The 23,844-nt window shown below is 56.1% G+C and overlaps 1 protein-coding gene across 1 annotated transcript in view; it reads left to right on the plus strand.

The window, feature by feature from the left end:
• CFAP157 (cilia and flagella associated protein 157) overlaps window positions 1-23,844 on the plus strand; it is a 111,911-nt gene that overhangs the window by 47,703 nt on the left and 40,364 nt on the right. Inside the window, exons 2-4 of the mRNA XM_075324720.1 lie at window positions 8,980-9,251; window positions 10,579-10,732; window positions 10,959-11,226. Coding sequence (XP_075180835.1) covers window positions 8,980-9,251; window positions 10,579-10,732; window positions 10,959-11,226 — 694 coding nt within the window. The remainder of the gene's footprint in view (window positions 1-8,979; window positions 9,252-10,578; window positions 10,733-10,958; window positions 11,227-23,844) is intronic.

The raw sequence follows: 23,844 nt of genomic DNA on the forward strand, positions 1-23,844 counted from the left end.
CTCGCTGAATACACCCGCCATATATAAATCTCCTGAGCTCGCTGAATAGCACCCGCCATATATAAAGCTCCTGACCTCGCTGAATAGCACCCGCCATATATAAAGCTCCTGAGCTCACCTAATAGCACCTGCCATATATAAAGCTCCTGAGCTCGCTGAATACACCCGCCATATATAAATCTCCTGAGCTCGCTGAATAGCACCCGCCATATATAAAGCTCCTGAGCTCGCTGAATACACCCGCCATATATAAAGCTCCTGAGCTCGCTGAATAGCACCCGCCATATATAAAGCTCCTGAGCTCGCTGAATACACCCGCCATATATAAAGCTCCTGAGCTCGCTGAATACACCCGCCATATATAAAGCTCCTGAGCTCGCTGAATAGCACCCGCCATATATAAAGCTCCTGAGCTCGCTGAAGAGCACCCGCCATATATAAAGCTCCTGAGCTCGCTGAATACACCCGCCATATATAAAGCCCCTGAGCTCGCTGAATAGCACCCGCCATATATAAAGCTGCTGAGCTCGCTGAATAGCACCCGCCATATATAAAGCTCCTGAGCTCGCTGAATAGCACCCACCATATATAAATCTCCTGAGCTCGCTGAATAGCACCCGCCATATATAAAGCTCCTGAGCTCGCTGAATAGCACCCGCCATATATAAAGCTCCTGAGCTCGCTGAATAGCACCCGCCATATATAAAGCTCCTGAGCTCGCTGAATAGCACCCGCCATATATAAAGCTCCTGAGCTCGCTGAATAGCACCCGCCATATATAAAGCTGCTGAGCTCGCTGAATACACCCGCCATATATAAAGCTCCTGAGCTCGCTGAATACACCCGCCATATATAAAGCTCCTGAGCTCGCTGAATACACCCGCCATATATAAAGCTCCTGAGCTCGCTGAATACACCCGCCATATATAAAGCTCCTGAGCTCGCTGAATACACCCGCCATATATAAAGCCCCTGAGCTCGCTGAATACACCCGCCATATATAAAGCTCCTGAGCTCGCTGAATAGCACCCGCCATATATAAAGCTGCTGAGCTCGCTGAATAGCACCCGCCATATATAAAGCTCCTGAGCTCGCTGAATACACCCGCCATATATAAAGCCCCTGAGCTCGCTGAATACACCCGCCATATATAAAGCTGCTGAGCTCGCTGAATAGCACCCGCCATATATAAAGCTCCTGAGCTCGCTGAATAGCACCCGCCATATATAAAGCTGCTGAGCTCGCTGAATACACCCGCCATATATAAAGCTCCTGAGCTCACTGAATAGCACCCGCCATATATAAAAGCTCCTGAGCTCGCTGAATAGCACCCGCCATATATAAAGCTCCTGAGCTCGCCTAATAGCACCCGCCATATATAAAGCTCCTGAGCTCGCTGAATAGCACCCGCCATATATAAAGCTCCTGAGCTCACTGAATACACCCGCCATATATAAAGCTCCTGAGCTCGCTGAATACACCCGCCATATATAAAGCTCCTGAGCTCGCTGAATACACCCGCCATATATAAAGCTCCTGAACTCGCTGAATACACCCACCATATATAAAGCTCCTGAGCTCGCTGAATACATCCGCCATATATAAATCTGAGCTCGCTGAATACACCCGCCATATATAAAGCTCCTGAACTCGCTGAATACACCCGCCATATATAAAGCTCCTGAGCTCGCTGAATACACCCGCCATATATAAAGCCCCTGAGCTCGCTGAATACACCCGCCATATATAAAGCTCCTGAGCTCGCTGAATAGCACCCGCCATATATAAAGCCCCTGAGCTCGCTGAATACACCCGCCATATATAAAGCCCCTGAGCTCGCTGAATAGCACCCGCCATATATAAATCTCCTGAGCTCGCTGAATAGCACCCGCCATATATAAAGCTGCTGAGCTCGCTGAATACACCCGCCATATATAAAGCTCCTGAGCTCGCTGAATAGCACCCGCCATATATAAAGCTCCTGAGCTCACCTAATAGCACCCGCCATATATAAAGCTCCTGAGCTCACCTAATAGCACCCGCCATATATAAAGCTCCTGAGCTCGCTGAATACACCGCCATATATAAAGCTCCTGAGCTCGCTGAATAGCACCCGCCATATATAAAGCTCCTTAGCTCGCTGAATAGCACCCGCCATATATAAAGCTCCTTAGCTCGCTGAATAGCACCCGCCATATATAAAGCTCCTAAGCTCGCTGACTACACCCGCCATATATAAATCTCCTGAGCTCGCTGAATAGCACCCGCCATATATAAAGCTCCTGAGCTCACTGAATAGCACCCGCCATATATAAAGCTCCTGAGCTCGCTGAATTTACCCGCCATATATAAAGCTCCTGAGCTCGCTGAATAGCACCCGCCATATATAAAGCTACTGAGCTCGCTGAATAGCACCCGCCATATATAAAGCTCCTGAGCTCGCTGAATACACCCGCCATATATAAAGCTCCTGAACTCGCTGAATACACCCGCCATATATAAAGCTACTGAGCTCGCTGAATAGCACCCGCCATATATAAAGCTCCTGAGCTCGCTGAATACACCCGCCATATATAAAGCTCCTGAGCTCGCTGAATAGCACCCGCCATATATAAAGCTCTTGAGCTCACCTAATAGCACCCGCCATATATAAAGCTCCTGAGCTCGCTGAATACACCCGCCATATATAAAGCTCCTGAGCTCGCTGAATACACCCGCCATATATAAATCTCCTGAGCTCGCTGAATAGCACCCGCCATATATAAAGCCCCTGAGCTCGCTGAATACACCCGCCATATATAAAGCTCCTGAGCTCGCTGAATACACCCGCCATATATAAAGCTCCTGAGCTCGCTGAATACACCCGCCATATATAAAGCTCCTGAACTCGCTGAATAGCACCCGCCATATATAAAGCTTCTGAGCTCGCTGAATAGCACCCGCCATATATAAAGCCCCTCAGCTCACTGAATAGCACCCGCCATATATAAAGCTCCTGAGCTCGCTGAATACACCCGCCATATATAAAGCTCCTGAGCTCGCTGAATACACCCGCCATATATAAAGCTCCTGAGCTCGCTGAATACACCCGCCATATATAAAGCTCCTGAGCTCGCTGAATACACCCGCCATATATAAAGCTCCTGAGCTCGCTGAATACACCCGCCATATATAAAGCTTCTGAGCTCGCTGAATAGCACCCGCCATATATAAAGCTCCTGAGCTCGCTGAATAGCACCTGCCATATATAAATCTCCTGAGCTCGCTGAATACACCCGCCATATATAAAGCTCCTGAGCTCGCTGAATACACCCGCCATATATAAAGCTCCTGAGCTCGCTGAATACACCCGCCATATATAAAGCTCCTGAGCTCGCTGAATACACCCGCCATATATAAAGCTCCTGAGCTCGCTGAATACACCCGCCATATATAAAGCTCCTGAGCTCGCTGAATAGCACCCGCCATATATAAAGTTCCTGAGCTCGCTGAATACACCCGCCATATATAAAGCTCCTGAGCTCGCTGAATAGCACCCGCCATATATAAAGCTCCTGAGCTTGCTGAATAGCACCCGCCATATATAAAGTTCCTGAGCTCGCTGAATAGCACCCGCCATATATAAAGCCCCTGAGCTCGCTGAATAGCACCCGCCATATATAAAGCTCCTGAGCTCGCCTAATAGCACCCGCCATATATAAAGCTCCTGAGCTCGCTGAATAGCACCTGCCATATATAAAGCTCCTGAGCTCGCTGAATACACCCGCCATATATAAAGCTCCTGAGCTCGCTGAATACACCCGCCATATATAAAGCTCCTGAGCTCGCTGAATACACCCGCCATATATAAAGCTCCTGAGCTCGCTGAATAGCACCCGCCATATATAAAGTTCCTGAGCTCGCTGAATACACCCGCCATATATAAAGCACCTGAGCTCGCTGAATAGCACCCGCCATATATAAAGCTCCTGAGCTCGCTGAATACACCCGCCATATATAAAGCTCCTGAGCTCGCTGAATAGCACCCGCCATATATAAAGCCCCTGAGCTCGCTGAATAGCACCCGCCATATATAAAGCTCCTGAGCTCGCCTAATAGCACCCGCCATATATAAAGCTCCTGAGCTCGCTGAATAGCACCCATCATATATAAAGCTCCTGAGCTCGCTGAATACACCCGCCATATATAAAGCTACTGAGCTCGCCTAATAGCACCCGCCATATATAAAGCTGCTGAGCTCGCTGAATAGCACCCGCCATATATAAAGCTCCTGAGCTCGCCTAATACCACCCGTCATATATAAAGCTCCTGAGCTCGCTGAATAGCACCCGCCATATATAAAGCTCCTGAGCTCGCTGAATAGCACCCGCCATATATAAATCTCCTGAGCTCGCCTAATAGCACCCGCCATATATAAAGCTCCTGAGCTCGCTGAATAGCACCCGCCATATATAAAGCTCCTGAGCTCGCTGAATAGCACCTGCCATATATAAAGCTCCTGAGCTCGCTGAATATACCCGCCATATATAAAGCTCCTGAGCTCGCTGAATATACTTGCCATATATAAAGCTCCTGAGCTCGCCTAATAGCACCCGCCATATGTAAAGCTCCTGAGCTCGCTGAATACACCCGCCATATATAAAGCTCCTGAGCTCGCTGAATAGCACCCGCCATATATAAAGCTCCTGAGCTCGCTGAATATACCCGCCATATATAAAGCTACTGAGCTCGCCTAATAGCACCCGTCATATGTAAAGCTCCTGAGCTTGCTGAATACACCCGCCATATATAAAGCTCCTGAGCTCGCTGAATACACCCGCCATATATAAAGCTCTTGAGCTCGCTGAATAGCACTCGCCATATATAAAGCTCCTGAGCTCGCCTAATAGCACCCGCCATATATAAAGCTCCTGAGCTCGCTGAATAGCACCCGCCATATATAAAGCTCCTGAGCTCGCTGAATAGCACCCGCCATATATAAAGCTCCTGAGCTCGCTGAATAGCACCCGCCATATATAAAGCTCCTGAGCTCGCTGAATACACCCGCCATATATAAAGCTCCTGAGCTCACTGAATACACCCGCCATATATAAAGCTCCTGAGCTCGCTGAATACACCCGCCATATATAAAGCTCCTGAGCTCGCTGAATAGCACCCGCCATAAATAAAGCTCCTGAGCTCGCTGAATAGCACCCGCCATATATAAAGCTCCTGAGCTCGCTGAATAGCACCCGCCATATATAAAGCTCCTGAGCTCGCTGAATACACCCGCCATATATAAAGCTCCTGAGCTCGCTGAATACACCCACCATATATAAATCTCCGGAGCTCGCTGAATAGCACCCGCCATATATAAAGCTCCTGAGCTTGCTGAATACACCCACCATATATAAATCTCCGGAGCTCGCTGAATAGCACCCACCATATATAAAGCTCCTGAGCTCGCTGAATACACCCACCATATATAAAGCTCCTGAGCTCGCTGAATACACCCGCCATATATAAAGCTCCTGAGCTCGCCTAATAGCACCCGCCATATATAAAGCTCCTGAGCTCGCCTAATAGCACCCGCCATATATAAAGCTCCTGAGCTCGCCTAATAGCACCCGCCATATATAAAGCTCCTGAGCTCGCTGAATAGCACCCGCCATATATAAAGCTCCTGAGCTCGCTGAATAGCACCCGCCATATATAAAGCTCCTGAGCTCGCTGAATACACCCGCCATATATAAAGCTCCTGAGCTCGCTGAATACACCCACCATATATAAATCTCCGGAGCTCGCTGAATAGCACCCGCCATATATAAAGCTCCTGAGCTTGCTGAATACACCCACCATATATAAATCTCCGGAGCTCGCTGAATAGCACCCACCATATATAAAGCTCCTGAGCTCGCTGAATAGCACCCGCCATATATAAAGCTCCTGAGCTCGCTGAATACACCCGCCATATATAAAGCTCCTGAGCTCGCCTAATAGCACCCGCCATATATAAAGCTCCTGAGCTCGCCTAATAGCACCCGCCATATATAAAGCTCCTGAGCTCGCTGAATAGCACCCGCCATATATAAAGCTCCTCAGCTCGCCTCGTAGCATCCGCACCCGCCATATATAAAGCTCCTGAGTTTGCTGAATAGCACCCGCCATATATAAAGCTCCTGAGCTCGCTGAATAGCACCCGCCATATATAAAGCTCCTGAGCTCACCTAATAGCACCCGCCATATATAAAGCTCCTGAGCTCGCTGAATAGCACCCGCCATATATAAAGCTCCTGAGCTCGCTGAATACACCCGCCATATATAAAGCTCCTGAGCTCGCTGAATACACCCGCCATATATAAAGCTCCTGAGCTCGCTGAATACACCCGCCATATATAAAGCTCCTGAGCTCGCTGAATAGCACCCGCCATATATAAAGCTCCTGAGCTCGCCTAATACCACCCGTCATATATAAAGCTCCTGAGCTCGCTGAATAGCACCCGCCATATATAAAGCTCCTGAGCTCGCTGAATAGCACCCGCCATATATAAAGCTCCTGAGCTCGCCTAATAGCACCCGCCATATATAAAGCTCCTGAGCTCGCTGAATAGCACCCGCCATATATAAAGCTCCTGAGCTCGCTGAATAGCACCTGCCATATATAAAGCTCCTGAGCTCGCTGAATATACCCGCCATATATAAAGCTCCTGAGCTCGCTGAATATACTTGCCATATATAAAGCTCCTGAGCTCGCCTAATAGCACCCGCCATATGTAAAGCTCCTGAGCTCGCTGAATACACCCGCCATATATAAAGCTCCTGAGCTCGCTGAATAGCACCCGCCATATATAAAGCTCCTGAGCTCGCTGAATATACCCGCCATATATAAAGCTACTGAGCTCGCCTAATAGCACCCGTCATATGTAAAGCTCCTGAGCTTGCTGAATACACCCGCCATATATAAAGCTCCTGAGCTCGCTGAATACACCCGCCATATATAAAGCTCTTGAGCTCGCTGAATAGCACTCGCCATATATAAAGCTCCTGAGCTCGCCTAATAGCACCCGCCATATATAAAGCTCCTGAGCTCGCTGAATAGCACCCGCCATATATAAAGCTCCTGAGCTCGCTGAATAGCACCCGCCATATATAAAGCTCCTGAGCTCGCTGAATAGCACCCGCCATATATAAAGCTCCTGAGCTCGCTGAATACACCCGCCATATATAAAGCTCCTGAGCTCACTGAATACACCCGCCATATATAAAGCTCCTGAGCTCGCTGAATACACCCGCCATATATAAAGCTCCTGAGCTCGCTGAATAGCACCCGCCATAAATAAAGCTCCTGAGCTCGCTGAATAGCACCCGCCATATATAAAGCTCCTGAGCTCGCTGAATAGCACCCGCCATATATAAAGCTCCTGAGCTCGCTGAATACACCCGCCATACATAAAGCTCCTGAGCTCGCTGAATACACCCACCATATATAAATCTCCGGAGCTCGCTGAATAGCACCCGCCATATATAAAGCTCCTGAGCTTGCTGAATACACCCACCATATATAAATCTCCGGAGCTCGCTGAATAGCACCCACCATATATAAAGCTCCTGAGCTCGCCTAATAGCACCCGCCATATATAAAGCTCCTGAGCTCGCCTAATAGCACCCGCCATATATAAAGCTCCTGAGCTCGCTGAATAGCACCCGCCATATATAAAGCTCCTGAGCTCGCTGAATAGCACCCGCCATATATAAAGCTCCTGAGCTCGCTGAATACACCCGCCATATATAAAGCTCCTGAGCTCGCTGAATACACCCACCATATATAAATCTCCGGAGCTCGCTGAATAGCACCCGCCATATATAAAGCTCCTGAGCTTGCTGAATACACCCACCATATATAAATCTCCGGAGCTCGCTGAATAGCACCCACCATATATAAAGCTCCTGAGCTCGCTGAATAGCACCCGCCATATATAAAGCTCCTGAGCTCGCTGAATACACCCGCCATATATAAAGCTCCTGAGCTCGCCTAATAGCACCCGCCATATATAAAGCTCCTGAGCTCGCCTAATAGCACCCGCCATATATAAAGCTCCTGAGCTCGCTGAATAGCACCCGCCATATATAAAGCTCCTCAGCTCGCCTAGTAGCATCCGCACCCGCCATATATAAAGCTCCTGAGTTTGCTGAATAGCACCCGCCATATATAAAGCTCCTGAGCTCGCTGAATAGCACCCGCCATATATAAAGCTCCTGAGCTCACCTAATAGCACCCGCCATATATAAAGCTCCTGAGCTCGCTGAATAGCACCCGCCATATATAAAGCTCCTGAGCTCGCTGAATACACCCGCCATATATAAAGCTCCTGAGCTCGCTGAATACACCCGCCATATATAAAGCTCCTGAGCTCGCTGAATACACCCGCCATATATAAAGCTCCTGAGCTCGCTGAATACACCCCGCACCCGTCATATATAAAGCTCCTGAGCTCGCTGAATACACCCGCCATATATAAAGCACCTGAGCTCACCTAATAGCACCCGCCATATATAAAGCTCCTGAGCTCGCTGAATACACCCGCCATATATAAAGCACCTGAGCTCACCTAATAGCACCCGCCATATATAAAGCTCCTGAGCTCGCCTAATAGCACCCGCCATATAAAAAGCTCCTGAGCTCGCTGAATAGCACCCGCCATATATAAAGCTCCTGAGCTCGCCTAATAGCACCCGCCATATAAAAAGCTCCTGAGCTCGCTGAATAGCACCCGCCATATATAAAGCTCCTGAGCTCGCTGAATACACCCGCCATATATAAATCTCCTGAGCTCGCTGAATACACCCGCCATATATAAAGCTCCTGAGCTCGCTGAATACACCTGCCCCCGCCGTGTACAGAGGGCTGTTAGCGGTACCGAAGCCACCTCTTTCTCGGCCGCGCATGCACATGGCTGCGGTGGACGCGCTTTTTTCACTTTCGCTACGATTCTGCTTTAGATATCAAAAGAAATTGGATGAGATTTCGGTGCAGGAGAGCTTCTTCCAGGCGCAGTTCGATCAGCTCACCAGCGACAAGAAGGAGATTGTGTCTTTCCTGAAGCGCACCCTGAACCAGCGCGTGGATGAGATCGCCGACCTGAGCGAGCAGCTGTCCAGCGTGCAGCAAGCCAAGGAGGCCGAGAAGACCGCCTACGAGGAGCAGCTGGGCCAGATGAGGCACGAGTGCCAGGAGACCAAGGAGAAGCTTATGTCAGAGAACATGCTGCTAGGTAAGAGCCCCGGGAAGCGGTGACCGCCACAACCTGCATTTCCCTGGACTGTGCTGCTTCTGGGCCAGGTAGCCGGAAGCCAGTGAGCTCTGTGGAGTCAGGGAGGTGGAGACCATAGCAAGGAGGCAAAATGTCTGTGTCCAAATCCCAAAAGCTGGATAGATTGAGAACCCAGGAAAGAAAACAGCGACACAGTGAAGCAGGGTGCGCACTACACATGCACCGGAACCAGGGTGCTCACTACGCATGCGCCGGAAACAGGGTGCTCGCTACACATGCCCCGGAAGCAGGGTGCTCGCTACACATGCGCCGGAAGCAGGGTGCTCGCTACACATGCGCCGGAAGCAGGGTGCTCGCTACACATGCGCCGGAAGCAGGGTGCTCGCTACACATGCGCCGGAAGCAGGGTGCTCGCTACACATGCCCCGGAAGCAGGGTGCTCGCTACACATGCCCCGGAAGCAGGGTGCTCGCTACACATGCGCCGGAAGCAGGGTGCTCGCTACACATGCGCCAGAAGCAGGGTGCTCGCTACACATGCGCCGGAAGCAGGGTGCTCGCTACACATGCCCCGGAACCAGGGTGCTCGCTACACATGCCCCGGAAGCAGGGTGCTCGCTACACATGCGCCGGAAGCAGGGTGCTCGCTACACATGCGCCGGAAGCAGGGTGCTCGCTACACATGCACCGGAAGCAGGGTGCTCACTACACATGCGCCGGAAACAGGGTGCACACTACGCATGCGCCGGAAACAGGGTGCTCGCTACACATGCCCCGGAAGCAGGGTGCTCGCTACACATGCGCCGGAAGCAGGGTGCTCGCTACACATGCACCGGAAGCAGGGTGCTCGCTACACATGCACCGGAAGCAGGGTGCTCACTACACATGCGCCGGAAACAGGGTGCACACTACGCATGCGCCGGAAACAGGGTGCTCACTACACATGCCCCGGAAGCAGGGTGCTCGCTACACATGCGCCGGAAGCAGGGTGCTCGCTACACATGCCCCGGAAGCAGGGTGCTCGCTACACATGCGCTGGAAGCAGGGTGCTCGCTACACATGCGCCAGAAGCAGGGTGCTCGCTACACATGCGCCAGAAGCAGGGTGCACGCTACACATGCGCCAGAAGCAGGGTGTGTGCTTGCTGCAAATGCGCCTGCAAAAGGGGTGCTCGCTACACATGCGTCATAAGCAGGGTGCACGCCACACATGCCCCGGAAGCAGGGTGCGTGCTACGAATGCCCCGGAAGTAGGGTGCGTGCTACACATGATAAGGTCCCTGTACTTCTAGGAAATGTCCTCGATGACCATTTTTCTTGCTTTGTCAGCGGGTAAGCTGGCCGCATTAGAGGAGTTCAGGGTGCAGAAAGAAAACCTGATGGCCAAGTTTGCCGCATTGGAGGAGAAGTTAAGAAAGCAGGAGGAGGAACACAAGGAGACGATGTACAGGCTGGAGAAGAAGGCCGTGCTGGACAAGGACAGGTCAGTGCTCCGTGACCGGGGACATCACCCGAGGGGGGCAGAGGATTCACAGAACCCCGGGGCAGTGGCCGGACCAGAGCCCTGCGAACGTCCGACCCTGGGTCCAGTGCAAACCCAAAACCCACCGCCCGTCCAATGTGTAGTTTCCTGAATGTGGACAAACCCTTTAAGACTCTGGACATTAGTCTCACAGGTTATCAGAACTTTAACGTCTCCTCTTCCTCAGGTTGAAGAAGGAAATGGTGCACAAGGTTAACACCGTAGCTGCCGAATTCCGCCGAGTGTCGAACGATCAGATGGCCGAGACCACAAAGCGCGCGATCCGCGAGAACGTGGCCGTCAGTTCCCAGCTCGCCAAAATGTCCGAAAAGAGTTTAATGCTGATCGAAGAAAACGACCTTCTGAAAGAAGACAGAGCCGAGCTGAGGAAACAGGTGGAGATGCTGGAGGAGAACGAGAGGGAGCTGGCGAGGAACAACGTCAGCAACCAGAAGGTACAACGCCCGCGAGACGGTCACCGACTGCACCGCATAGACTGGATGTCTGGCATTACCGGGGTCCAGTATTGAGCCTCCTCTGCTGCTCCCTGTGTCTGGTATTGGCTGGGTCCAGTATTGAGCCTCCTCTGCTGCTCCCGGGGTCTGGTATTGGCTGGGTCCAGTATTGAGCCTCCTCTGCTGCTCCCGGGGTCTGGTATTGGCTGGGTCCAGTATTGAGCCTCCTCTGCTGCTCCCGGGGACTGGTATTGGCCGGGTCCAGTATTGAGCCTCCTCTGCTGCTCCCGATGTCTGGTATTGGCTGGGTCCAGTATTGAGCCTCCGCTGCTGCTCCTGGGGTCTGGTATTGGCTGGGTCCAGTATTGAGCCTCCTCTGCTGCTCCCGGTGTCTAGTATTGGCCGGGTGCAGTATTGAGCCTCCTCTGCTGCTCCCGGTGTCTGGTATTGGCTGGGTCCAGTATTGAGCCTCCTCTGCTGCTCCCGGTGTCTGGCATTGGCCGTGTCCAGTATTGAGCCTCCTCTGCTGCTCCCGGTGTCTGGTATTGGCCGGGTCCAGTATTGAGCCTCCTCTGCTGCTCCCGGTGTCTGGTATTGGCCGGGTCCAGTATTGAGCCTCCTCTGCTGCTCCCGGGGTCTGGTATTGGCCGGGTCCAGTATTGAGCCTCCTCTGCTGCTCCCGGTGTCTGGTATTGGCCGGGTCCAGTATTGAGCCTCCTCTGCTGCTCCCGGGGTCTGGTATTGGCCGGGTCCAGTATTGAGCATCCCCTGCTGCTCCCGGGGTCTGGTATTGGCCGGGTCCAGTATTGAACCTCCTCTGCTGCTCCCGGTGTCTGGTATTGTCCGGGTCCAGTATTGAGCCTCCTCTGCTGCTCCCGGGGTCTGGTATTGGCCGGGTCCAGTATTGAGCCTCCTCTGCTGCTCCCGGGGTCTGGTATTGGTTGGGTCCAGTATTGAGCCTCCTCTGCTGCTCCCGGTGTCTGGTATTGGCTGGGTCCAGTATTGAGCCTCCTCTGCTGCTCCCGGTGTCTGGTATTGGCCGGGTCCAGTATTGAGCCTCCACTGCTGCTCCCGGGGTCTGGTATTGGCCGGGTCCAGTATTGAGCCTCCTCTGCTGCTCCCGGTGTCTGGTATTGGCCGGGTCCAGTACTGAGCCTCCTCTGCTGCTCCCGGGGTCTGGTATTGGCCGGGTCCAGTATTGAGCATCCTCTGCTGCTCCCGGGGTCTGGTATTGGCTGGGTCCAGTATTGAGCCTCCTCTGCTGCTCCCGGGGTCTGGTATTGGCTGGGTCCAGTATTGAGCCTCCTCTGCTGCTCCCGGGGTCTGGTATTGGCTAGGTCCAGTATTGAGCCTCCTCTGCTGCTCCCAGTGTCTGGTATTGGCTGGGCCCAGTATTGAGCCTCCTCTGCTGCTCCCGGGGTCTGGTATTGGCTGGGTCCAGTATTGAGCCTCCTCTGCTGCTCCCGGGGTCTGGTATTGGCTGGGTCCAGTATTGAGCCTCCTCTGCTGCTCCCGGGGTCTGGTATTGGCTAGGTCCAGTATTGAGCCTCCTCTGCTGCTCCCGGGGTCTGGTATTGGCCGGGTCCAGTATTGAGCCTCCACTGCTGCTCCCGGTGTCTGGTATTGGCCGGGTCCAGTATTGAGCCTCCACTGCTGCTCCCGGTGTCTGGTATTGGCTAGGTCCAGTATTGAGCCTCCTCTGCTGCTCCCGGGGTCTGGTATTGGCCAGGTCCAGTATTGAGCCTCCACTGCTGCTCCCGGTGTCTGGTATTGGCCGGGTCCAGTATTGAGCCTCCTCTGCTGCCCCCGGTGTCTGGTATTGGCTGGGTCCAGTATTGAGCCTCCTCTGCTGCCCCCGGTGTCTGGTATTGGCCGGGTCCAGTATTGAGCCTCCTCTGCTGCTCCCGGGGTCTGGTATTGGCTGGGTCCAGTATTGAGCCTCCTCTGCTGCTCCCGGGGTCTGGTATTGGCTGGGTCCAGTATTGAGACTCCTCTGCTGCTCCCGGGGTCTGGTATTGGCTGGGTCCAGTATTGAGCCTCCTCTGCTGCCCCCGGTGTCTGGTATTGGCCGGGTCCAGTATTGAGCCTCCTCTGCTGCTCCCGGGGTCTGGTATTGGCTGGGTCCAGTATTGAGCCTCCTCTGCTGCTCCCGGGGTCTGGTATTGGCCGGGTCCAGTATTGAGCCTCCTCTGCTGCTCCCGGTGTCTGGTATTGGCTGGGCCCAGTATTGAGACTCCTCTGCTGCTCCCGGGGTCTGGTATTGGCTGGGTCCAGTATTGAGCCTCCTCTGCTGCTCCCGGGGTCTGGTATTGGCTGGGTCCAGTATTGAGCCTCCTCTGCTGCCCCCGGTGTCTGGCATTACCGGGGTCCAGTACTGAGCCTCCTCTGCTGCTCCCGGTGTCTGGTATTGGCTGAGTCCAGTATTGAGCCTCCGCTGATGCTCCCGGTGTCTGGTATTGGCCGGGTCCAGTATTGAGCCTCCACTGCTGCTCCCGGGGTCTGGTATTGGCCGGGTCCAGTATTGAGCCTCCTCTGCTGCTCCCGGTGTCTGGTATTGGCCGGGTCCAGTATTGAGCCTCCTCTGCTGCTCCCGGTGTCTGGTATTGGCTGGGTCCAGTATTGAGCCTCCTCTGCTGCTCCCGGTGTCTGGTATTGGCCGGGTCCAGTATTGAGCCTCCTCTGCTGCTCCCGGTGTCTGGTATTGGCTGGGTCCAGTATTGAGCCTCCTCTGCTGCTCCCGGGGTCTGGTATTGGCCGGGTCCAGTATTGAGCCTCCACTGCTGCTCCCGGGGTCTGGTATTGGCTGGGCCCAGTATTGAGCCTCCTCTGCTGCTCCCGGGGTCTGGTATTGGCTGGGCCCAGTATTGAGCCTCCTCTGCTGCTCCCGGGGTCTGGTATTGGCCGGGTCCAGTATTGAGCCTCCTCTGCTGCTCCCGGGGTCTGGCATTGGCCGGGTCCAGTATTGAGCCTCCACTGCTGCTCCCGGGGTCTGGTATTGACTGGGTCCAGTATTGAGCCTCCTCTGCTGCTCCCGGTGTCTGGTATTGGCCGGGTCCAGTATTGAGCCTCCTCTGCTGCTCCCGGGGTCTAGTATTGGCCGGGTCCAGTATTGAGCCTCCTCTGCTGCTCCCGGTGTCTGGTATTGGCTGGGTCCAGTATTGAGCCTCCTCTGCTGCTCCCGGTGTCTGGTATTGGCTGGGTCCAGTATTGAGCCTCCTCTGCTGCTCCCGGTGTCTGGTATTGGCTGGGTCCAGTATTGAGCCTCCTCTGATGCTCCCGGTGTCTGGTATTGGCTGGGTCCAGTATTGAGCCTCCGCTGCTGCTCCAGGGGTCTGGTATTGGTTGGGTCCAGTATTGAGCCTCCTCTGCTGCTCCCGGTGTCTGGTATTGGCCGGGTCCAGTATTGAGCCTCCACTGCTGCTCCCGGGGTCTGGTATTGGCCGGGTCCAGTATTGAGCCTCCTCTGCTGCCCCCGGTGTCTGGCATTGGCCGGGTCCAGTATTGAGCCTCCTCTGCTGCCCCCGGGGTCTGGTATTGGCCGGGTCCAGTATTGAGCATCCTCTGCTCCTCCCCATGTCTGGTATTGGCCGGGTCCAGTATTGAGCCTCCACTGCTGCTCCCGGGGTCTGGTATTGGCCGGGTCCAGTATTGAGCCTCCTCTGCTGCCCCGGGGTCTGGTATTGGCCGGGTCCAGTATTGAGCCTCCTCTGCTGCTCCCGGTGTCTGGTATTGGCTGGGTCCAGTATTGAGCCTCCTCTGCTGCTCCCGGGGTCTGGTATTGGCCGGGTCCAGTATTGAGCCTCCTCTGCTGCTCCCGGGGTCTGGTATTGGCCGGGTCCAGTATTGAGCCTCCTCTGCTGCTCCCGGGGTCTGGTATTTGCTGGGTCCAGTATTGAGCCTCCTCTGCTGCTCCCGGGGTCTGGTATTGGCAGGGTCCGGTATTGAGCCTCCTCTGCTGCTCCCGGGGTCTGGTATTGGCCGGGTCCAGTATTGAGCCTCCTCTGCTGCTCCCGGTGTCTGGTATTGGCCGGGTCCAGTATTGAGCCTCCACTGCTGCTCCCGGTGTCTGGTATTGGCCGGGTCCAGTATTGAGCCTCCTCTGCTGCTCCCGGGGTCTGGTATTTGCTGGGTCCAGTATTGAGCCTCCTCTGCTGCTCCCGGGGTCTGGTATTGGCCGGGTCCAGTATTGAGCCTCCGCTGCTGCTCCCGGTGTCTGGTATTGGTTGGGTCCAGTATTGAGCCTCCTCTGCTGCTCCCGGGGTCTGGTATTGGCCGGGTCCAGTATTGAGCCTCCTCTGCTGCTCCCGGTGTCTGGTATTGGCCGGGTCCAGTATTGAGCCTCCTCTGCTGCTCCCGGGGTCTGGTATTTGCTGGGTCCAGTATTGAGCCTCCTCTGCTGCTCCCGGGGTCTGGTATTGGCCGGGTCCAGTATTGAGCCTCCGCTGCTGCTCCCAGTGTCTGGTATTGGTTGGGTCCAGTATTGAGCCTCCTCTGCTGCTCCCGGGGTCTGGTATTGGCCGGGTCCAGTATTGAGCCTCCTCTGCTGCTCCCGGGGTCTGGTATTGGCCGGGTCCAGTATTGAGCCTCCTCTGCTGCTCCCGGGGTCTGGTATTTGCTGGGTCCAGTATTGAGCCTCCTCTGCTGCTCCCGGGGTCTGGTATTGGCAGGGTCCGGTATTGAGCCTCCTCTGCTGCTCCCGGGGTCTGGTATTGGCCGGGTCCAGTATTGAGCCTCCTCTGCTGCTCCCGGTGTCTGGTATTGGCCGGGTCCAGTATTGAGCCTCCACTGCTGCTCCCGGTGTCTGGTATTGGCCGGGTCCAGTATTGAGCCTCCTCTGCTGCTCCCGGGGTCTGGTATTTGCTGGGTCCAGTATTGAGCCTCCTCTGCTGCTCCCGGGGTCTGGTATTGGCCGGGTCCAGTATTGAGCCTCCGCTGCTGCTCCCGGTGTCTGGTATTGGTTGGGTCCAGTATTGAGCCTCCTCTGCTGCTCCCGGGGTCTGGTATTGGCCGGGTCCAGTATTGAGCCTCCTCTGCTGCTCCCGGTGTCTGGTATTGGCCGGGTCCAGTATTGAGCCTCCTCTGCTGCTCCCGGGGTCTGGTATTTGCTGGGTCCAGTATTGAGCCTCCTCTGCTGCTCCCGGGGTCTGGTATTGGCCGGGTCCAGTATTGAGCCTCCGCTGCTGCTCCCAGTGTCTGGTATTGGTTGGGTCCAGTATTGAGCCTCCTCTGCTGCTCCCGGGGTCTGGTATTGGCCGGGTCCAGTATTGAGCCTCCTCTGCTGCTCCCGGTGTCTGGTATTGGCCGGGTCCAGTATTGAGCCTCCTCTGCTGCTCCCGGTGTCTGGTATTGGCTGGATCCAGTATTGAGCCTCCGCTGCTGCTCCCAGTGTCTGGTATTGGTTGGGTCCAGTATTGAGCCTCCTCTGCTGCTCCCGGGGTCTGGTATTGGCCGGGTCCAGTATTGAGCCTCCTCTGCTGCTCCCGGTGTCTGGTATTGGCCGGGTCCAGTATTGAGCCTCCTCTGCTGCTCCCGGTGTCTGGTATTGGCTGGGTCCAGTATTGAGCCTCCTCTGCTGCTCCCGGTGTCTGGCATTGGCTGGGTCCAGTATTGAGCCTCCTCTGCTGCTCCCGATGTCTGGTATTGGCTGGGTCCAGTACTGAGCCTCCTCTGCTGCTCCCGGGGTCTGGTATTGGCTTGGTCCAGTATTGAGCCTCCTCTGCTGCTCCTGGGGTCTGGTATTGGCTGGGTCCAGTATTGAGCCTCCTCTGCTGCTCCCGGTGTCTGGTATTGGCCGGGTCCAGTATTGAGCCTCCTCTGCTGCTCCCGGGGTCTGGTATTGGCTGGGCCCAGTACTGAGGCTCCTCTGCTGCTCCCGGGGTCTGGTATTGGCCGGGTCCAGTATTGAGCCTCCGCTGCTGCTCCCGGGGTCTGATATTGGCTGAGTCCAGTATTGAGCCTTCTCTGCTGCTCCCGGGGTCTGGTATTGGCTGGGTCCAGTATTGAGCCTCCGCTGCTGCTCCCGGGGTCTGATATTGGCTGAGTCCAGTATTGAGCCTTCTCTGCTGCTCCCGGGGTCTGGTATTGGCCGGGTCCAGTATTGAGCCTCCTCTGCTGCTCCCGGTGTCTGGTATTGGCCGGGTCCAGTATTGAGCCTCCTCTGCTGCTCCTGGTGTCTGGTATTGGCTGGGTCCAGTATTGAGCCTCCTCTGCTACTCCCGGTGTCTGGTATTGGCTGGGTCCAGTATTGAGCCTCCTCTGCTGCTCCTGGTGTCTGGTATTGGCCGGGTCCAGTATTGAGCCTCCTCTGCTGCTCCCGGGGTCTGGTATTAGCTGGGTCCAGTATTGAGCCTCCTCTGCTGCTCCCGGGGTCTGGTATTGGCTAGGTCCAGTATTGAGCCTCCTCTGCTGCTCCCGGGGTCTGGTATTGGCTAGGTCCAGTATTGAGCCTCACTGCTGCTCCCGGTGTCTGGTATTGGCTGGGTCCAGTATTGAGCCTCCTCTGCTGCCCCCAGTGTCTGGTATTGGCCGGGTCCAGTATTGAGCCTCCTCTGCTGCTCCCGGGGTCTGGTATTGGCTGGGTCCAGTATTGAGCCTCCTCTGCTGCTCCCGGTGTCTGGTATTGGCTGGGTCCAGTATTGAGCCTCCTCTGCTGCCCCCGGTGTCTGGTATTGGCTGGGTCCAGTATTGAGACTCCTCTGCTGCTCCCGGGGTCTGGTATTGGCTGGGTCCAGTATTGAGCCTCATCTGCTGCTCCCGGGGTCTGGTATTGGCTGGGTCCAGTATTGAGCCTCCTCTGCTGCCCCCGGTGTCTGGCATTACCGGGGTCCAGTACTGAGCCTCCTCTGCTGCTCCCGGTGTCTGGTATTGGCTGGGTCCAGTATTGAGCCTCCGCTGATGCTCCCGGTGTCTGGTATTGGCCGGGTCCAGTATTGAGCTTCCTCTGCTGCTCCCGGGGTCTGGTATTGGCCGGGTCCAGTATTGAGCCTCCTCTGCTGCTCCCGGGGTCTGGTATTGGCCGGGTCCAGTATTGAGCCTCCTCTGCTGCTCCCGGGGTCTGGTATTGGCCGGGTCCAGTATTGAGCCTCCACTGCTGCTCCCGGGGTCTGGTATTGGCTGGGCCCAGTATTGAGCCTCCTCTGCTGCTCCCGGTGTCTGGTATTGGCTGGGTCCAGTATTGAGCCTCGTCTGCTGCTCCCAGTGTCTGGTATTGGCCGGGTCCAGTATTGAGCCTCCACTGCTGCTCCCGGGGTCTGGTATTGGCCGGGTCCAGTATTGAGCCTCCACTGCTGCTCCCGGTGTCTGGTATTGGCTGGGTCCAGTATTGAGCCTCCACTGCTGCTCCCGGTGTCTGGTATTGGCTGGGTCCAGTATTGAGCCTCCACTGCTGCTCCCGGTGTCTGGTATTGGCCGGGTGCAGTATTGAGCCTCCTCTGCTGCTCCCGGTGTCTGGTATTGGCCGGGTCCAGTATTGAGCCTCCTCTGCTGCTCCCGGTGTCTGGTATTGGCCGGGTCCAGTATTGAGCCTCCTCTGCTGCTCCCGGGGTCTGGTATTTGCTGGGTCCAGTATTGAGCCTCCTCTGCTGCTCCCGGGGTCTGGTATTGGCCGGGTCCAGTATTGAGCCTCCGCTGCTGCTCCCAGTGTCTGGTATTGGTTGGGTCCAGTATTGAGCCTCCTCTGCTGCTCCCGGGGTCTGGTATTGGCCGGGTCCAGTATTGAGCCTCCTCTGCTGCTCCCGGGGTCTGGTATTGGCCGGGTCCAGTATTGAGCCTCCTCTGCTGCTCCCGGGGTCTGGTATTTGCTGGGTCCAGTATTGAGCCTCCTCTGCTGCTCCCGGGGTCTGGTATTGGCAGGGTCCGGTATTGAGCCTCCTCTGCTGCTCCCGGGGTCTGGTATTGGCCGGGTCCAGTATTGAGCCTCCTCTGCTGCTCCCGGTGTCTGGTATTGGCCGGGTCCAGTATTGAGCCTCCACTGCTGCTCCCGGTGTCTGGTATTGGCCGGGTCCAGTATTGAGCCTCCTCTGCTGCTCCCGGGGTCTGGTATTTGCTGGGTCCAGTATTGAGCCTCCTCTGCTGCTCCCGGGGTCTGGTATTGGCCGGGTCCAGTATTGAGCCTCCGCTGCTGCTCCCGGTGTCTGGTATTGGTTGGGTGCAGTATTGAGCCTCCTCTGCTGCTCCCGGGGTCTGGTATTGGCCGGGTCCAGTATTGAGCCTCCTCTGCTGCTCCCGGTGTCTGGTATTGGCCGGGTCCAGTATTGAGCCTCCTCTGCTGCTCCCGGGGTCTGGTATTTGCTGGGTCCAGTATTGAGCCTCCTCTGCTGCTCCCGGGGTCTGGTATTGGCCGGGTCCAGTATTGAGCCTCCGCTGCTGCTCCCAGTGTCTGGTATTGGTTGGGTCCAGTATTGAGCCTCCTCTGCTGCTCCCGGGGTCTGGTATTGGCCGGGTCCAGTATTGAGCCTCCTCTGCTGCTCCCGGTGTCTGGTATTGGCCGGGTCCAGTATTGAGCCTCCTCTGCTGCTCCCGGTGTCTGGTATTGGCTGGATCCAGTATTGAGCCTCCGCTGCTGCTCCCAGTGTCTGGTATTGGTTGGGTCCAGTATTGAGCCTCCTCTGCTGCTCCCGGGGTCTGGTATTGGCCGGGTCCAGTATTGAGCCTCCTCTGCTGCTCCCGGTGTCTGGTATTGGCCGGGTCCAGTATTGAGCCTCCTCTGCTGCTCCCGGTGTCTGGTATTGGCTGGGTCCAGTATTGAGCCTCCTCTGCTGCTCCCGGTGTCTGGCATTGGCTGGGTCCAGTATTGAGCCTCCTCTGCTGCTCCCGATGTCTGGTATTGGCTGGGTCCAGTACTGAGCCTCCTCTGCTGCTCCCGGGGTCTGGTATTGGCTTGGTCCAGTATTGAGCCTCCTCTGCTGCTCCTGGGGTCTGGTATTGGCTGGGTCCAGTATTGAGCCTCCTCTGCTGCTCCCGGTGTCTGGTATTGGCCGGGTCCAGTATTGAGCCTCCTCTGCTGCTCCCGGGGTCTGGTATTGGCTGGGCCCAGTACTGAGGCTCCTCTGCTGCTCCCGGGGTCTGGTATTGGCCGGGTCCAGTATTGAGCCTCCGCTGCTGCTCCCGGGGTCTGATATTGGCTGAGTCCAGTATTGAGCCTTCTCTGCTGCTCCCGGGGTCTGGTATTGGCTGGGTCCAGTATTGAGCCTCCGCTGCTGCTCCCGGGGTCTGATATTGGCTGAGTCCAGTATTGAGCCTTCTCTGCTGCTCCCGGGGTCTGGTATTGGCCGGGTCCAGTATTGAGCCTCCTCTGCTGCTCCCGGTGTCTGGTATTGGCCGGGTCCAGTATTGAGCCTCCTCTGCTGCTCCTGGTGTCTGGTATTGGCTGGGTCCAGTATTGAGCCTCCTCTGCTACTCCCGGTGTCTGGTATTGGCTGGGTCCAGTATTGAGCCTCCTCTGCTGCTCCTGGTGTCTGGTATTGGCCGGGTCCAGTATTGAGCCTCCTCTGCTGCTCCCGGGGTCTGGTATTAGCTGGGTCCAGTATTGAGCCTCCTCTGCTGCTCCCGGGGTCTGGTATTGGCTAGGTCCAGTATTGAGCCTCCTCTGCTGCTCCCGGGGTCTGGTATTGGCTAGGTCCAGTATTGAGCCTCACTGCTGCTCCCGGTGTCTGGTATTGGCTGGGTCCAGTATTGAGCCTCCTCTGCTGCCCCCAGTGTCTGGTATTGGCCGGGTCCAGTATTGAGCCTCCTCTGCTGCTCCCGGGGTCTGGTATTGGCTGGGTCCAGTATTGAGCCTCCTCTGCTGCTCCCGGTGTCTGGTATTGGCTGGGTCCAGTATTGAGCCTCCTCTGCTGCCCCCGGTGTCTGGTATTGGCTGGGTCCAGTATTGAGACTCCTCTGCTGCTCCCGGGGTCTGGTATTGGCTGGGTCCAGTATTGAGCCTCATCTGCTGCTCCCGGGGTCTGGTATTGGCTGGGTCCAGTATTGAGCCTCCTCTGCTGCCCCCGGTGTCTGACATTACCGGGGTCCAGTACTGAGCCTCCTCTGCTGCTCCCGGTGTCTGGTATTGGCTGGGTCCAGTATTGAGCCTCCGCTGATGCTCCCGGTGTCTGGTATTGGCCGGGTCCAGTATTGAGCTTCCTCTGCTGCTCCCGGGGTCTGGTATTGGCCGGGTCCAGTATTGAGCCTCCTCTGCTGCTCCCGGGGTCTGGTATTGGCCGGGTCCAGTATTGAGCCTCCTCTGCTGCTCCCGGGGTCTGGTATTGGCCGGGTCCAGTATTGAGCCTCCACTGCTGCTCCCGGGGTCTGGTATTGGCTGGGCCCAGTATTGAGCCTCCTCTGCTGCTCCTGGTGTCTGGTATTGGCTGGGTCCAGTATTGAGCCTCGTCTGCTGCTCCCAGTGTCTGGTATTGGCCGGGTCCAGTATTGAGCCTCCACTGCTGCTCCCGGGGTCTGGTATTGGCCGGGTCCAGTATTGAGCCTCCACTGCTGCTCCCGGTGTCTGGTATTGGCTGGGTCCAGTATTGAGCCTCCACTGCTGCTCCCGGTGTCTGGTATTGGCTGGGTCCAGTATTGAGCCTCCACTGCTGCTCCCGGTGTCTGGTATTGGCCGGGTGCAGTATTGAGCCTCCTCTGCTGCTCCCGGTGTCTGGTATTGGCCGGGTCCAGTATTGAGCCTCCTCTGCTGCTCCTGGTGTCTGGTATTGGCTGGGTCCAGTATTGAGCCTCCTCTGCTACTCCCGGTGTCTGGTATTGGCTGGGTCCAGTATTGAGCCTCCTCTGCTGCTCCTGGTGTCTGGTATTGGCCGGGTCCAGTATTGAGCCTCCTCTGCTGCTCCCGGGGTCTGGTATTGGCTGGGTCCAGTATTGAGCCTCCTCTGCTGCTCCCGGGGTCTGGTATTGGCTAGGTCCAGTATTGAGCCTCCTCTGCTGCTCCCGGGGTCTGGTATTGGCTAGGTCCAGTATTGAGCCTCACTGCTGCTCCCGGTGTCTGGTATTGGCTGGGTCCAGTATTGAGCCTCCTCTGCTGCCCCCAGTGTCTGGTATTGGCCGGGTCCAGTATTGAGCCTCCTCTGCTGCTCCCGGGGTCTGGTATTGGCTGGGTCCAGTATTGAGCCTCCTCTGCTGCTCCCGGTGTCTGGTATTGGCTGGGTCCAGTATTGAGCCTCCTCTGCTGCCCCCGGTGTCTGGTATTGGCTGGGTCCAGTATTGAGACTCCTCTGCTGCTCCCGGGGTCTGGTATTGGCTGGGTCCAGTATTGAGCCTCCTCTGCTGCTCCCGGGGTCTGGTATTGGCTGGGTCCAGTATTGAGCCTCCTCTGCTTCCCCCGGGGTCTGGTATTGGCTGGGTCCAGTATTGAGCCTCAACTGCTGCTCCCGGGGTCTGGTATTGACTGGGTCCAGTATTGAGCCTCCTCTGCTGCTCCCGGGGTCTGGTATTGGCCGGGTCCAGTATTGAGCCTCCTCTGCTGCTCTCGGTGTCTGGTATTGGCCGGGTCCAGTATTGAGCCTCCTCTGCTGCTCCCGGGGTCTGGTATTGGCCGGGTCCAGTATTGAGCCTCCTCTGCTGCTCCCGGGGTCTGGTATTGGCCGGGTCCAGTATTGAGCCTCCACTGATGCTCCCGGGGTCTGGTATTGGCTGGGCCCAGTATTGAGCCTCCTTTGCTGCTCCCGGGGTCTGGTATTGGCTGGGTCCAGTATTGAGCCTCAACTGCTGCTCCCGGGGTCTGGTATTGACTGGGTCCAGTATTGAGCCTCCTCTGCTGCTCCCGGGGTCTGGTATTGGCCGGGTCCAGTATTGAGCCTCCTCTGCTGCTCCCGGTGTCTGGTATTGGCTGGGTCCAGTATTGAGCCTCCTCTGCTGCTCCCGGGGTCTGGTATTGGCTGGGTCCAGTATTGTGCCTCCTCTGCTGCTCCCGGTGTCTGGTATTGGCTGGGTCCAGTATTGAGCCTCCACTGCTGCTCCCGGTGTCTGGTATTGGCCGGGTCCAGTATTGAGCCTCCTCTGCTGCTCTCGGTGTCTGGTATTGGCTGGGTCCAGTATTGAGCCTCCTCTGCTGCTCCCGGTGTCTGGTATTGGCCGGGTCCAGTATTGAGCCTCCACTGCTGCTCCCGGGGTCTGGTATTGGCCGGGTCCAGTATTGAGCCTCCTCTGCTGCCCCCGGTGTCTGGCATTGGCCGGGTCCAGTATTGAGCCTCCTCTGCTGCCCCCGGGGTCTGGTATTGGCTGGGTCCAGTATTGAGCCTCCTCTGCTCCTCCCCGTGTCTGGTATTGGCCGAGTCCAGTATTGAGCCTCCACTGCTGCTCCCGGTGTCTGGTATTGGCCGGGTCCAGTATTGAGCCTCCTCTGCTGCTCCCGGGGTCTGGTATTGGCCGGGTCCAGTATTGAGCCTCCTCTGCTGCTCCCGGGGTCTGGTATTGGCCGGGTCCAGTATTGAGCCTCCTCTGCTGCTCCCGGGTCTGGTATTGGCTGGGTCCAGTATTGAGCCTCCTCTGCTGCTCCCGGGGTCTGGTATTGGCTGAGTCCAGTATTGATCCTTCTCTGCTGCTCCCGGTGTCTGGTATTGGCTGGGTCCAGTATTGAGCCTCCTCTGCTGCTCCCGGGGTCTGGTATTGGCCGGGTCCAGTATTGAGCCT

This window comes from Anomaloglossus baeobatrachus, chromosome 9 (genome assembly GCF_048569485.1).
Source record: "Anomaloglossus baeobatrachus isolate aAnoBae1 chromosome 9, aAnoBae1.hap1, whole genome shotgun sequence".
NCBI classification, from domain to species: domain Eukaryota; kingdom Metazoa; phylum Chordata; class Amphibia; order Anura; family Aromobatidae; genus Anomaloglossus; species Anomaloglossus baeobatrachus.